The 16,763-nt window shown below is 40.0% G+C and overlaps 1 protein-coding gene across 2 annotated transcripts in view; it reads right to left on the bottom strand.

Moving 5' to 3' along the window:
• Positions 1–1,051: 1,051 nt before the first annotated feature.
• The window catches only part of PTCHD4 (patched domain containing 4), an 82,187-nt gene continuing 66,475 nt past the window's right edge, over positions 1,052–16,763 (bottom strand). For both annotated transcript variants that reach the window (XM_057427713.1, XM_057427712.1), the window contains exon 3: positions 1,052–2,999. In XM_057427713.1, the coding sequence (XP_057283696.1) occupies positions 1,366–2,999 (1,634 nt within the window). In that variant the 3' untranslated portion in view covers positions 1,052–1,365. The remainder of the gene's footprint in view (positions 3,000–16,763) is intronic.

The following is a 16,763-nucleotide window of genomic DNA, read 5'->3' on the forward strand; positions in this document are numbered from 1 at the left end:
CTTTACAGTATGATTTCTAGTGTCACATAGTGACTGCGGATTTACTGCACTCTCCTGTGAAATTTCAAATGCCATAACAAAGCTTTATGTTGCAGGTAATCAACACTCAAACACTTAGGAATAATAATAACAAAGACATTTCACCCTCCCCTTCCCACAGGGGACCAATCTGTCCTTTTACAACCAGGAGGTGATTCATCCCCATGCAAACCTGAACAAGGTCTTTTTGTGTGTGCCAGGTGTTTGACTGATGTTTTGCTTAAAGAAGGGGAAAATCCCACTTTCTGCAGCATATTGCAAGTACCAGCAAACATATATCTTCGTCCACTGGACCAAACATATAATGATAATACTGTACAGGTGCTCCAGAGCTGACTCAGCTTTTACATAATCACATTATTCCTGTGATATGCAATCTATCATTACATTTAAAGTGCCTGCTTGATTAATATTCAGTATTTAATGTCAACACTGAGAAATTAGAATTCACAAGTGTTACACTGCAGGAACTGCAAATACTGCTGCAGTAGTGATGGCCTTCTTTAGTTTTGTGAGATCTGTTATTTCAAGGGGAATTTCACAATTTGAAATTACCAAAAATGTAAGCATGGTGTTAACCACCAGCTGTAACATTGTGGGATAAAAGTCATGTGTTACATTTAAAGAAACTAAACTTTAAATTTCCAAATGGCTATGATTGTTTCTTCTCTTATATAAACAGTACTTCTATACCTAAACTCTGTAACCTTGCCATCCATATTCACAATAACACTCTAATTGTGGTGTTACAGGTATACATGGTATACTATAATTGGGAAGTACTTTGGCTTAGATTGCTTTAAACATCTACTTCCCAAGTGCATAGGTTTCATCTTAACCAGCTTCTCAAGAAAATAAGAAAAATATAGCATGGCATTTTTTTTTATCTTTCTTGGACTTGTTCCCTTTTCTCATTTGAAATGTTTTTGGACAATTTTTATCAAACAAATCTGCCTCTTTCTCTACTTTTTACTTAATTGTAACTCCTTTTTTTTTCTTTTTTTTTTTTTACCTTTACTTCATTATGACAGATCGAGCAATATCCATTAGAACTACAGTTTGAGATTCAGGAACATTTAATGGCTAACAGACTCTTCCCTGGTGAAGGATGAGGATCCAAAGGAAACATTTGAGATCAATTTTACTTTCATTATTTTTGTTAAAAAAAGTTTGCACCTTGATGTGTCATGAATACCCCTTCTTGATCTTCCTTTGCCTTGTCAGACCTGGCCAGCACAAGCAGCTGAGATCTTTGCTCTATTTTCCCTGCATCTCTGTGCAATGCTTTTTTAAAAAGAGAATATATTACTATTTTTACTAAGCCTTTCAAACCGCTGTAACATGATCAGGATTCTCCTGAATCTCTATGCATTCGATCTCTTCTCGTTCCTTCCTTTTGGCTCGTTTCTTTTTCTTGTGGTGCTTTTTGGAAGGTGGGAAAAAGGTTAGAAAGACGGGCAAAATAACAAAACAGTGCAGAAGTGTGCAACTGCCGGCAAGCAGCAAGCATTTGAACAGTGTGAAGGTCAAGTTTGAAGGCACAAAGAGAAGGGGGACCAACCCAATAAGGAAAGAAGAAACGTTCTGCAAAATGGCTGTCCCATGCTCTTGGAGGGAGTTCTTTATACACTGAGTTCGGGTGTGCTCAGTAGCTAGTACAAATGTATAAAGCAGGGGTGCACAGTGATCTATGGCAAAATTCAAAGTGTAGATAAGGCACAATATAGAAATGCAATCCATGTCTACATTCCATAAAGTCATCAAGCCAAGGACACCCAGCTCTATTGAGGTGACACTGAGAATTAACCAGAAATTTCCCAGAGGATGGATAACCAGGAAAAAAGTCAGTATTAACATCAGCAGGATGCCAAAACCAGAAATCAGGACAGGCATAGTTACTGACAAACCGTAATGGTCCATGAAAACAAAAGTAGGATTGAACACAATGAACTTGATGCTCTGTATAAGAGAGAGAGGTCTCAGCTTCTCTAACAGTTCTATTGCCTCCCTCTGTGTGTTTTCACTAGTCCTGGCCACAAGGTACAAACGAGAAGCAATTATATTGTTCTCATCTCCAGCTTTGGAGAAAATAATGTCATTTTTGAAGTGCTGAAATTCTGGCTTTTTTAAAAAGGAGCTCTGGAGAATGCTGATAAAGTCACTTTTATTGGTTGCACTGATGTTACCCACACGAAGGTACTGGTAATACTGCTCAATCCAGGACACTGTATTGAACCCCTGGCTTATTGTTTTTAGGTCTTCTTGCACAGTGCCATTCCAGTACTCAAGAGGTTCATAAATGTAAAAACCTATCACTGGGCTGTAGTTGCTGAAATACTTCTGTTGTATGAGGGCATAGGAGACGCTTGGAGACTCACTGGCAAGAAGGTTGATAATGTTGGCTCCATCATTAATCTGTAAGCACCCCATAAAGGAGAAAGAGGCATAGATGAGATAAAGTATCACCACAAATGGTTTGACATATATGTTGGTAATCCACTCATTGTAATGCTCTCGGAGGAAATGCTGGATAAAGTGATGCTGGTAAGGGTCAGTCTCATGGTGAGAAGTATGCTGATGGCCATCGTTCATCATGGTCTGGAACCACACAGGTTTTCTGTCCAGGTATTCTGCTGAAGGGATTTTGCAGCAGAAGATGCTGTGATAACGGTTCTGCTCCAACTGGCCAGCAAAGACCAGGCAGGAGCCAAAGAAGGAGAAGATATAGAAGTAGTTCAACAGGATGGAGACACACATGTTCTGGCAAAAGACTTTTACAGCTTCGATGTTGGTGAAAGGACTTGCACCCATGCCAAAGGCTATGAAATACAAGGAGCTTGTCATTGTGTAGGAGACCATGACATCTGAGTAGGCATCTGCTACTCTGTCCTTGAATGGCAGATTCTCTCTGGTTCGACGCCATCCTGAGAGAAGTTCAAACACTCCTTTGGTTCCATGACCTGGAATGAGAAAACAAAGTACGTACATGTACCATATATAAAGGGGTACCATCATCCAGATTCGGGAAGGTTTTTTGTCTTCCAGGAGTCAAAAAATTTTGTCAGCTAAATTTTGTTATGATTTTGAAACTAGTTAAACAAATGAAAAATTATGAGGTGTCTGTCTAAAACTAGATACCAGAATTCATGTGCAGCTGCTTAAATTAATAGCTGATATTCTGAGACTCTCCATGCTCAGAAATAAAATTGTGAAATAGCCTTTAAAAGACAGTCATTGATTTTAATGGACATTGAATTAGTTTTCATATTCACTGCATATATAGGACATAAAAGAACATGAAGTTTAGTGCAAGTCTGAGGCTCATTCATGAAATTTCTTGTGGTATTCTACTACATCTTTCAAAATATTCAGTTTCATACACTTACAAATGCAAGTAACAACAATTTATTCCAGGGAGTATAAATTGAAGGCATTATCTGAGAAATGAGCTGGTGTGACCAAGAAAGGGACATCTTCGTTCTTCATGCTAGACAAAGGAAAAGATACACTGCCATTAAGTACAAATAACCAGAATAATTTATATGATGGTTCTCTACCTATTGAGTGAAATTGGAACTCCTCAGTGATAGTACACTAGTTTCCATACTCTGTAAAGTTTGACATGCTGATAGTAAGGATGGAGAGTACAATACTGGCTAAATCATTGGTCTACACTATTGTCTAGAAAACATATAGTTTTTTTTTTTTCATTATTTTGTCTTCATCTGTCTCTCTTAGGTATTTAGAGCTCATTTGGATGAGAAGGAATTCCCTTAGCTCACATGAGAGGACATTCTGAAAAGAGTCAGATGTGGTCAGTGCTCCATGACAAGTTCTTTGTGTTCCAAACTGAAAATTATTTTAGGGGTATGATTTTTTAATAAATTAAAGCTTACTACAGACTTACTTTCATTTTACTCGTCATAATCACAGCCCTACAGGTATTAAACTTTGGGACAGAATGATAAAGTTGAAACTAATCTTACTAGAAAATGTTTAATTAGTAAAGGCTATTCATGTATACATTTTAATACAACTTGTATGTTGAATATATATATATACACAACCATATTCTTTTATTTCCTAGCAGAGAATTTCAATTTGGGGGAAAATACAAAAACTGACATTAAAAAACACAGCCAAAAGGGTTTGGCTTTCAACTGAAACTCCTGATCAAAAATGAAAACCATATATTTGGGCTTTGCTGAGAAAGTGGGAAGATCTCTATGATTCTATCATTCTCTGCACTTTGGGTCAAGCCCTGACAAAATTCTGGACAATATAAGGAAACACAGTACTGAGAAAATAAAGAAGTAGAAGCAGACTGCAGATGCCTCCTCCTCTGCATGCCTTCATTCTCTGCAGTACAAGAAGTGTATGCAACACAGCATGCACAAAGGTAATTTTCTTGTAACAACCAGAAATATGACAACAGGAGATTTGCAAATAATGAAGTGTATAAGAGTGAACAAGAAGATTATTGAGCTTGTCTTTTGATTTTAATTCTTTGGATTCCTTCAGCTGCTTATTTTGCCCAAAGGAGACTCCTGACAGTCATTCTGGACAGGGAAAATTACAGCATAAACTGTCAAGTTCTGTGAATGTTACCTGTTTTACTGCAAATCAGCATCCCCAGTGAAAGGTAAGCATACAGTATTACAGAAGTCTTGCAGTTAGCAAAAAGCCTGATGTCTTCTGTATCAGCATCTTGGTTCAGGAGGGACCTTGAGCTCCCTGGTAAATTTAGGGTCAGTCTCTTCAAATTCTCAAGGCATGACTGTCTTGCACACTGTCACTTTCACACCATCAAGCAGAAAGGATTAGTTCCTTGGCCTGAATGAAGCTGCAGAATCCAGTGATTTGAATGCAGTTTTGCATTATGCTTAAAACAAGTGTGCAAGTATCCTGCAGGGTGCAGACAAGGCTGAGTGGTCACCACTTCCAGTGCCCGTGTCCTCTCATAATTTTATATAATGGGATAAGAATTATAGAATCAATTAGGTTGGCAAGGACCTTTAAGATCATCAAGTCCAACTCCCAAGTCCACCACAAAATCATATCCTAACACCACATATACACATCTTTTCTATACCTCCAGGGATGGTGACTCAACCACTTTGCTGGGCAAAGGGTTCCAGCACTTGACAACCCTTTTGGTGAAGAAATGTTTCCTAATATCCAATCCAAATGTCCTCAGCCAAATGTTCACCAGCTAGGTGTGTGTTCCTTGGCTAAGATGCATGTGCTAATTGGCCACCTGGATGTTACCAATAAAATACAAAATAGTGGAGTTCTGCCTTCTACCTCCTAGGTACTAGGAAGTAGATCCTAGATTAACACTAAGAGGTACTAACCCAAGATTTTTTCTACTTTGTAGACATGAATTTTCACAAAGCTTCCAAGATTGTAGTAGTGTCTGAGATATCTATCCCCATTCCAAATGTCACTGAAATGGGTCCATTATCTGCAGGCTGTTGTTGTAAATGTATAGTAAGGATAACTGTGGGAGTCTCTTGTTAGAGATCAAAGCTAAAAATGTTTGGCAAACTCAAATAAAAAATAAGAGATTCTGAAAATGCTAAAATAATGTGGATCATTGTAATGTTTATAGATTGCAAATTTATGAAAATAAGTCCTTTTAAAGAAATGGTTTAAGTTACACTGGACTGGCACTTTCCAAAGAATCCATAGGTGAAGCAATGCTCTACCAACTTTATTAATTTACAGTAATATTGACTTTTCTCTTCTTATTCCACAGTCTCACTTATCTGCCCACCTGTAAGATTATATTCATAGCTCCATCTTTGGCATGTTTTTATTGTTATTAATTTATAAGTTTTAATGTATCACATTCTCAGTGATGAATAGTAGGTGCAACTAATTCTATAGTAGGTATGTAATGATTAATAGAAAGAGATTTCATTGTGAAGATTATTTGTATGCAAAGACTAACCAAGAGTATACACTAATATGGATACATGAGCTTTTGTTAATACTGAAAATTAAAATACTGTAATTGAACTCTAGATTTTTTTTCTAATAGAACACGTTCTTAAAGAAACAAAATTTTGATATTTGTAACTTCTTTGTGGATAAAAATCAGCACTGATGTTTTTATGATTGTTATTATTACACAGATTTAAAATTTTCACTTGTCTCTCTTTTACAGATAACTTCAGCTTTATTACACAAATACAGGAATTAGGAAATACAGAGCAGGAATTCTCTTGCTGCCACAAGAGGAAATGTTTGCCTGACTGCTTTTCCCACATCATCACTCCAATACCAAGTGTTCCAGACAGCCTTTGTTGTTCTCCCCAAATAAACACCTCTATTCCTTTTTCCCAACAAGGATACAAATCCATTTTTTTCTGAACATTTTCTGACATTTCTGGTGATTCAGACACCACAGACACTCTGTAAAATTCTATTCCTTCAGCTTCATCACTAATGTCACTGACAACATTGAAAGTAGAGTTAAATTCACTGAGCATTCTAGGAAGGTTCACGGGGTCTTTGGCTCTGGGTCAAAACTGCCAAATTTCCCTGGTACTAACATGACATGAATGAAGTACAGCAATTTTTATTTGCCAGACAGGCAATGGCCTATGACTACTTAAGAAGAAAGGAGACAACAAAAATTTTTTTTCTAGTACTTGTGAGGTTACAAGAGCAAGTAAGGGAGGCTGCAGAGAAGGTAGAAATATATAATGCTTTTTCTGCCTCATATTTCAAAACAAAAAGGTAATTATGAGCAGATAGTTAAAATAAGTTTGAAGAGGATAGGGACAGAAACGAGAAGAGTGGAAAAGCAGATTAAAGACCACTTAATACAGTTAAAAATAAAAATTGGAAAAATTAGGATGAATGCCTTGGGGAATAAAAGCAGCAGAGAACAGCCTGTTTGCATACAAGTATCTTAAGGGTGGGTGTCAAGAGAATGGGGTCAGATATCTTTCAGTGGTGGCCAACAACAGGATAAGGGGCAATGGACACAGACTGAAAGTTCCATCTGAATATGAGGAAGAACTTCTTTATTTTGAGGGTTGCAGACCACTGGAACAGGCTGCCCAAAGAGGCTGTGGAGTCTTCCGCCCTGGAGATTTTCAAAATCCACCTGGACTTGTTCCTCTGTAACCAGCTCTATGTGAACCTGCTTCAGCAGGGAGGTTGGACTAGATGGTCCCTTCCAATCTCAACCATTTTGTGAACCATAATGTGATTTCTGCTAGCTTGTGGCCACTCTGCAGGCCTGAACCCGTCAGTGGCATTCAGCTCCCAAGTTTTGGTTCATTCCCATTACAACATGAATCTTATTAAAAAAGTAACTGCATCATGGGGCGCTTCTGTTAAACACACAGACTATTACCAATGCTTTCATGTGTGCTCCAAGTGATGGCATTTATTTCTTCTTGCATGAGCACTTCAAAAGGCCTTTTAAATAATTCTGGGAATTGCTGCTAAGACCAAAACATAAAAGAGTTAGTCTTGTTATGGGCATTTCAGTGCAGCCTGGCAAATAGCAACCCTGTGAGTGTTTGAGGTTGAAAAGCAGTGAGAGAGTGGCAAACATTTGATTCTGTCTGGTGTTTGCTGCATAATGCCATTTCAGGAGAGCTCAGTATCAGCCAGACCCTACTCCCATGAAATACTGGCAACTTCTCAAGCGCAGCTATAGCTGTGAAAATACCTCTTTCTTTTCACCTGTTGGAAAGGGAGCTGAGACTTTTAGCCTGGGGGCCTGACTTTTAGACTGCTAAAATTGCATAAGAATAATCATATCATCCATCTGCACACTGTTTTCCTAAATCTTCCCACTGCAGAAGGAAGTCTATACAGAAGCCTGTAGAAGAAGAAAATGATGTAGCGATGTAGCAGCCATAGAAGAGTCCCACTGTGACTTCTAAGATCCTAAAGAGCTGCGACCTGTAACTTACATTAATGCCAGGCTGTTGGAAACACAGATGAAAAGCAATGGTTCACTTGCTCTTTTGGTCTCCTTTCTTTTACATGCTCTCTTCAGGCAATCAGGTCCACAGTCCTTGACAGCCCCCTCTCTTTACTCTTTCCCATCCACCTCAAAATATTTTTTTTCCCAGGCAAAATAAAATGCCTAGACATGAGCAAGCAACTAGGGAACTGGGCTAAACTGCACGGTGATCATTTACTTACATGACACATCCTTTTGGCAGATCCTCAATCTTCCCTCAGTTTGTTTCTCATTTTTCAGACTCCAAGGCAAACACTGTTATCCCTGTTTGCACAGAGACCAGTTTAATGGGAACTTGATCTTGATTTGAATTAAGAATAATTAGTGCTAATATGAATTGGGTATCTCTGATTTTGTATCTTAGCCAATTTTGGATCTTTCATATTGACAAGGCCTTTCCAGAGCTTCACCAGAAGCATCCCTGGGTAGAAGCCCGGGGTTTAAGCACTGGAGAAAAGCCGAAGACCCGGTGGTCTAGATGCAAACATGTTTCTGACTGAAACCTACTGACACCACTTGAATACACGTTGTATTCAAGGCTTGTTTGCTGCAGTTTATTTCAAGGTCAGATTTTACAGTTTTTAATGCCTAGAAGCTCCTTTTCTTGTTAGAAGGAACTGAAATATTAAATAGCAACACCCCTCACCCTATGCATTGAAACAGAGCTGAACACAGAGAACATTTCAATGGATGTCATTACTCATCAGGCTGCAAACCTCATTATGAGAGATTTATGTTTGAGCTCACATACACTGCTTGCAAATTGTATATAAAGTTGGAATCCTGCTTAGTTTTCTGCTGTGCTTAGCAATGAATTAAAATGCTTTTCACTGTTTCTCATCTAAGCTTTTTAATGAATATTGTAAACAAGAACTGCACATATGGAAATTACTATTCATTGATGGGAGTTTAAGTGACATATAGAAGACAAAGAATTAATTTAGATCAAGCTGTTAATGAACTGATTATATATTCATTGATGCAAAAAGCATAGGATGAACTTGTGACACTGATCAGAATGCTTTGTTTTTAACCTGGATTCGATAATCCAGTAACATCCAAAGGAAAATCAGATGGATAAGGTACTAGTGAGTCCCAAAGAAACAAAAATGCTTTTATCAAGTGTGGATTCTGTCATTCAGAAAAAAAATAATCTATACTTGAATTATTACACAAACAATGAGTTTAGTCATTTGCTCCTTTCTAGCAGAGAGAAACCAACTGTGGATTCTTCACAGAAAACCAATAAAACAGTTAATATTTGGAGAAGAAAATAGAAGTGGAGAAACGAATAAAATGTGTGAAAGTATGTGTGTCTGAAAAATGACTGGTGCATTTGTAAACTTGAGCAAATGAAGAGAGCACAAGAGTGTTTGAAGAGAGTGGGACAACTTTTGGAATTACCCATGAGGGAAGTGCGTAACATTTTTAGTGGTGGGACCTAGTTATGAAAGCGTAAAGCTTTTATCTTTTGGTGATAAGACACAATTGTCTGCATAATCTGGATGCTAGAGTGTAACAAGTAATAAGCAGGAAAAATTTCACCCTTCACTTTGCCAGTGAATCTAGTCATCTGGCCGACCCAACCTTGAGGGCATCTATCTCCCTTTGAAAGGGATATAGTCTGTCTGATATTCCCCAAACATCTCCAAAGCCTAATGAGGCACCATTCTTCCCCAGTGGCTGAAGACCTGGTCCTGTGATTAGCTTGGTTCACAGGGTTTGCACAACTGCTGCATCTTGGCGGAAGCAGCCCATTTTCATTTGGTACCCTAGGGCCAGGTTCTAGCTGAGAAAAGCAGGACTAATTTCTATCTTGATAATTAATGCAGGTCAAATCCTTTCCTTCTTTAATATTTTCTATTTGTAAATTACTCCAGCTGGTGAACACTAAGGTGCAGAGCATAACACGTGTGCTCTTCATGCAGCCACTGAGGTTTCCATCTAATCTACATATCTTGATGTAAAACCACACTTTTTCAGCAATGAAGAGACAGCTCTAGACCAAAGAGAATGGACCCATCTGCTGACACTGATATTTTTAACAGTGGTGTTAATGCAGGACTTGCTGACATCTGTTTACTTTGGAACAGGGGTGGCGAGGCAGAGCAGGAGGCAACGTTAGCTTTTTGCTTCCATTAGCTGGGAGTGAAGGAAATAAGGGGGACTTATTCAGCAATTTGATAAATATGTATTAAATCTCCCTTTCCTTCCCCAAAAGCCCAGGTTCTGCATTGCACAGGGATGTGGAGGAAGGCTGCTCTGCTGCCCTTGCCAAGCCCAGGAAGGAGGTGTTCTGTGCACTGCAGCGCTGGGCTGCCTGTGCCCTGCTGCAGCACTGCAACTCCGGTTCAGGTCATCCCACCAGTGGGACTACTTGAGCTGGGAAGTCTGCTTTTAGCTGCTGCCAAGCAGCTGATGCAGCAATGTGACTGCTGCCTTATGTCGAGATACACAAGCTGTGCTGCTCACTCAGTAATCCTGGGGGGGTGCAACATCCCTCTCCCATATTCCCAGTTTATCCCTAAAATCTAGCCTGGAGATTCCATGTTGCAGATCCAAGATGTGTAGGTTACATTTCTTCCATTTATCAAACAGCAGTGCCAGGAAATATTGTAGATGAAGATATTAATTCAGCCAAGCTGCCAAGTGGTTATAATGGTCCTCAGCATGCCTTTGCATGGGCAAAAGGCTATGCTTGGATCTAAGAGTTTCCGCTCATTAAAGAGTGAAAAGCAATATGAACCAAAGAAAGAAGAAATGGCTTCTTGAAAAGACTGAAATAAACCCCTATTTCTTTTGTTTCTTTATGCAGCTCTATTAAAAAATTACTACTGAAGCATATTGATGCTGTGCCAGCTGCTCACAGCTAGACTCGAATGACAGTTGTTCAAAGACCTGTAACACTAATATGGACCATTCAGGAGGTTAAGAGGACTTTCATGAATTCATGAAGGAAAATTGCATGGAAAGGGTCATTAAAGTCAGAAGCAACAGATCTGGATGTGAGAGGCAGAAAGCCAAGCAGTAGATGGAGCAAAGGGGAATGTTTTGAAAAAGGATGACTTTACAGTGCAGTTAACCCATTGAAAGCCTCACTTTTAAAGCATGTGACATTGGCTACTACTAGAGATAAGATACTGAAATAGATAAACTCTTTGGCCTGAGTCAGTCTGAATGATTTTACGTCCTTCTGTATTATTGAGGATGACTGCATTAAAATCCATATACACATGAAGAATGAATTAAAACTGTGCAAGTCTTCCTGCCCTTAACTCTGGTACTTGTGGTTTTGACTTTACTAATTTTATTCTTATTGTTATAACATTCAGAAACTTGTCTTTAAACTGATACAAACACTTTCCTCATTCACTGTATGGTCTCAGGTCCTATTTACCCTTATCATTTGTACACAGCACTGATTGCAGATTGATTAATTATATTGCCAGGGGTCCATATGGCAGTGCCTGCATTCATTCCTACATCCTCCATGTACATTTGTGAATATCATGACCTCTGTGACACTATTATGGGCATTACACCAATTTGTTACCAGGGAAATTGAGGCAAAAAGAAATCTAGTTTTAAAATATTATTGGGATCCATCAGTGTACACCTGTCATTGACCAGACCTTGCTGTTCTCATGTAACCCAGGACTTTTATTGTAATATATACTTAAAGCCTGATATCATCCAATATATGCATATGTCATACTCTGGGGATTCATACCTTGGGTGTTAGACCAAGACACAGAAGTAAACTGTGCAAGCTAATAGGCATCTGTTAAAACATTTTGCTTCCCAGTTCTGAAGATAGCATAACTGCTGCATTTTCCACAAGCCCTAGACTCCTTCCCTTGTTGCTTTTCAACCTTTCCAAGAGGCAGGACTGTCACCAGAAAAGGCTTCCTTCCCTGCATATCTCCGATTCTCCCTCTAAATCACTGACCAGGGGACCCCCTGTAGAGCTGGAGTTAGGCCAACAAGCCCTTTCCCAGTTTTGTGGTGCATGTCGTCATCTAAAAAATGCTTCTCATAAAACCTAGTGAAATGGTAGTACATAAAGGACAAGATGAGCTTTCTTTTCATGGCAAAACTCCCACAGACATCTAATAGACCCAGTGCTGGCATTAGAAATATAACTGGGCTTGTGCAGGCCTTAAAAAATCCTTTCCCAGTCAGCAGCATTTAGCAGCTCATTAATGTATCTGAAACCTGACCTTCAGTAGTCTGTCCCAAGAGGGTATAATTAAGCTTTTCACTTAATTATTACACTGGCTAAATTCATCATAGACTTAATATATAAGGAACATTTTGTGGTTTTTCTTGGGGGTGTGTTTTTGGCTCAGGAGCAGTGAGCCAGCTGGCTGACCACCCTTTTCCCATTATTATTTTGAACACCCACAATTTCAGATGTAAATAATTTTGAACATTAAATTGGTTTGCATGTGTATTTTCCTAATACCTCAAGGAGGGCTGGAGTGGTAGCCCTTTCTCTCATGAACCTTTTGTTGTGCAAAGGTCCATGCAGAATTCATTTGCGATTCCTAATCTGCATCCATTCTAATGAATTAAATATTTCTAGTGCCAATTTTCTGTCACAGAGACCAGCTGGTGTAATCTAAGAATCACCATGGCATTTTACATTTTTAGCCTCTACAATAAAATATCCATACCCAAAGACTAATTTGCACCTGGGAATTATTTGGGAAAGTGCCATGAATGCAGCAAAATCATGATAACATATCACTAGTGCCAGCTTTAGGATCAAACCCTGTCTATTCTGAGCACATCACTCCCACCTCACTTTCTTGTGTGCATTCACTAATTTCTCTGACCATTAGAAACAAGAGAGTTTTTAATTGTAATAGGAATTGAGATGATCTCTGACTCTTTTCCTCTGATATGCTGATTCAGGTATCCTTCATCTCTAAAAAGTCTAACAGGAGTTAGAGGCTCTTCTAAGGAGCCCAGTGCTGTGAAAGAAAAAGGAGGAACAAGGAAGCTGCTAAATCAAACTCATTCAAGCTCTCTGTTTCTAGTGATTTTCATACACTTTCAAATGTGGCATTGTCAGTCATTGCAGTAGGTGTAAGGCAGAGGTAACCTGAACCCAGACTACACCACATTTAATTGCTTGGTAGATGTAACTGAGAGAAATCTGGAAAGTGGCATCCTGTTAGGAGCACGGTGAACAGAGCGGGTAGAGGCAGTTTGCGCGGCAGTTCGCGCAGGCAGGGGAGTGGGATGGTGAGCACTCGCCCATGTATGACCGGGCGTCTGGGAGCTCTGCTCTGGCTGCGCAGCGGTGGCAGCATAGGCACCCAGACAGAGCCGATGAGAGGGGAGGCTGCAGTGCAGAGCTCGGGGTGCAGAGAGGAGAGTGCCTGCACTGGTCTGGTGAGGGAATGGTGCACAATGGGCAGGGCTGCACTCGGTGCTCCCTGGTGGAGGTCCTCCTGCAGCAGGGGCTGAGCTGCGGGATGCTGTTAATGGGCTGCGAGATGTCAGGGAAGCTGAGAGGAAGCAGGAATGCTTGCTCCTGGCCCAAACTGTGCAGGGGCCTCGAGCTTCCCCTCTAGCTCATGAAGGAAAGAAGGAGGCCGTTAACCTGGGAAGCTGGGAATTAGTGACAAAAACAAACAAACAAACAAAACAAACAAACAAACAAAACAAAACAAGCAAACAAAAAAAAAAAAAAAGGAGGAAAAAGACAATCAAAAGCAAGGGGTTTCCCTCTAAATCTGTTGTCCCCACGCAGAACCGCTTTGCTGTCCTGCAGGGGGCTAATGAGGAAGCGCACTCGAGCCAGAAACAGCCGGCTGATGCTCTGCTAAAGAAGATCTCTACTGGTGCTGCCAGGAAACAGCGGCGGGTCGTAGTAGTAGGGGACTCTACAATGAAAGGGACAGAAGCACTCGTCTGTCGGCCTGACCCCATCTCAAGAGAGGCGTGTGGCCTACCGGGGGCACGGATCAGGGATGTGGCAGACAGGCTGCCTGCTCTAGTAAGTCCCACGGACTATTACCCATTTCTGATGATCCATCCCTGGCGGTGTTCAAGACCAGGTTGGACGAGGCCTTAGGTGATATGGTTTAGTGTGAGGTGTCCCTGCCCATGGCAGGGGGTTTGGAACTAGATGATCTTAAGGTCCTTTCCAACCCTAACTATTCTATTCTATTCTAGTCTGTAACTGAAAGACGGTTTTGCTTGCTCAGCTCAGAACAAAGTTCTAATTTACACCAGAAGCAAGGTGCTGACTGTTCTCAATGAATCACTGATCTCACAGCATGTTTCTTTTTATTACTTTTATGTCAGCAAAGCTTTGTAAGTAGCACTTCACAATGTGCTCTCAGTCCATTGAATTTACGCAGAAAGGCAAATAACAGTAAATGTAAAATGAACAAACTATATCTGTATAAATCACAGCAATTTAAATCTGGGACAAAATGCAAAGATATATTTTGTTTGAGAAAGCAATTTTAAGATTGTTTGCCTCCTCCAGCAGCCTATGTATCAGTTTATTTAGATGATTTCTTCTGAGAATGTTGCTCATTCATCCAAACTATGACATCGTAAATTACTATTTCCATTCAGTTTTAAAGAACTAAAAGTGATTTTAGCTACTGTTATAAGTTATCATTACAAGACTGAGATAGAAACTTGTACAGTTTCAGCCTATATCTCTCGAGCTTATAAATGATTGTTATAATGGTGTTTTCATTCATAAGGCTCCAACTGCACTGTAAAAACTTAAAAGATTGCTAAATACAAACCAGATTATTAGGACAAAGTTAAAAATTTAACAGCAAGGAGTAGTAAAATGAATTTTCTTACAACATTATCTGCGGCCTGCAAGATGTACCCTGTGTCTTCCAAAGTGTGTTTTTCAAGAGAAGCAGTATGTTATTGAAACAGATGTTTACCCATAAAAAAATGACTACATAACCTGCATTTTGGAACCCTTTTTTAGATATAATCTTATTCTTACCTAGGCAATGTTTAAAAATATTTAATATCTTTTCATTTTAAATGGGAAGATGAAAGGTTCATGCAGCTGCCCTCTCATTATACACAGAGATCTGCTGCTCTAACACCAGATTTCTGCAAGCCTCTGTTGTTTTCTCAGGGTTTACAGTGGCATCCAGGATTCCTCTAACAGCTCCAGGAGTATGCAAGAATCCTGAACCTCAGGTGAGCAAACTGAATTTTCCTGCAGTTGTAGTCTGCAAAGAAAGCACCCAAATTCTGACACGTGGCTACCAAGAGAGCAGAAAACAGCCACAATATTACTTTTTTTTCCTCTCTTCACCTTTGTCACTCTTAGAAATTTAAAGCCAATTTTATGGTGAGTTCTGCTGAAAACTTTCAACCTACTCTCATCTTACTTTCTGCAGAGTGAACAAACACAACTTTCACAGTGTCCTCACAGGAGAAATGCTAAGGATTTCTGAGCTAAGGATTCCAGAGCTGAATGCAGCATTCCAGGCAAAGTCTCACCAGAATGGAGTAGATGGGCAGAGTCACCTCTCTCAACCTGCTGGTCACGCTTCTTTGGATGCAGCCCAGGATGCTTGGCTTTCTGGGCTGTGAGTGCACACTGCTAGCTCGTGTTCAGCTTTTCATCCACCAGTACCTCCAAATCCTTCTCTACAAAGTTGCTCCCAATACCTTAAGCCCCTCAATCTGTATTGATACCAGGGATTTCTCAAACCCACGTGCAGGACTTTGAACTTGGCCTTATTGAACCTAATGAGGTTCACATGGGCCCACTTCTCAACCTTGTCCAGGTCCTTCTGGATGGTATGCCACCCCTCAGGCATGGTCTCTTGCCATCTTTTCCTGTTTTCTTACACTTGGGGATCAAGAATTTATGTGCTCTATGGAAAGCATCCTTAAACACCTACTAACTCTGTTCTGTTCTCTTGTCCCTGAGGGCAGTTTCCCATGGGGTGTTATTGACTAACTCCTTAAGCAGCTGGAATTTTGCCTTCTGAAAATTCAGGATCTTGACTTTACTCTTCACCTGATCCATAGGGCCCTCACTAGCACCCCATCCTGCAGCTTGTCATGTTCAGGTCTGATATCATTCCCCCTCCCCTTCAAGTACACGATGACTTTGCATGTCTGTCTGGAAATCTACAGGTGTCTGTCTCCTTCCATTTACTTAGAGGAAGATTGAGAAGACAGAGCTTCTCTTGTAGCCAACTCAATTATGTCAGGTGGGATGGGTCCAGGTTTGTGTAAATGAAGTCCAAAATTATCTCTTAGGAGCTGGTTCATTTCGTGAGGTACTGGAACTAAGGAGATGGCTGGAAAAGCTGGATAACCACAATATAAAGTGATCAGGCAGATTGTCGCATTTGGCTGTTATGTGTTGGGGTTGTTTCCACTGAGTATTCTGAGACCTCATAAAAATATGTGCTGATATGAACTGAGTTATTACTGTTTGGAGATCTGCCTTCTCCATTCCACAATAGTTGGAAGAGATGCCTTTGCATAGTAAAGAGAGCAATATCTGATTAGCATGGAATAAAACCATGGCATCAGCAGATCATACAAATGTTATGATTGCAAACTGCCAAGAAGCCTGTCATCAATTAATTTTCTTACAAACCATTCTGCAGAAAACTCTTCTTTGCCTTTGGCACTATCAGGATGATGATGGCAGATTTTATTACTTCTGGAACAGCAGAATGGGAGGCGGTGTGTCCAAGCAGACTTGCCAGCACCC

This window comes from Pezoporus wallicus, unplaced genomic scaffold (genome assembly GCF_028554395.1).
Source record: "Pezoporus wallicus isolate ANWC-B61680 ecotype Strahan unplaced genomic scaffold, APGP_CSIRO_Pwel_v1 contig_6464, whole genome shotgun sequence".
In the NCBI taxonomy this organism is placed as follows: domain Eukaryota; kingdom Metazoa; phylum Chordata; class Aves; order Psittaciformes; family Psittacidae; genus Pezoporus; species Pezoporus wallicus.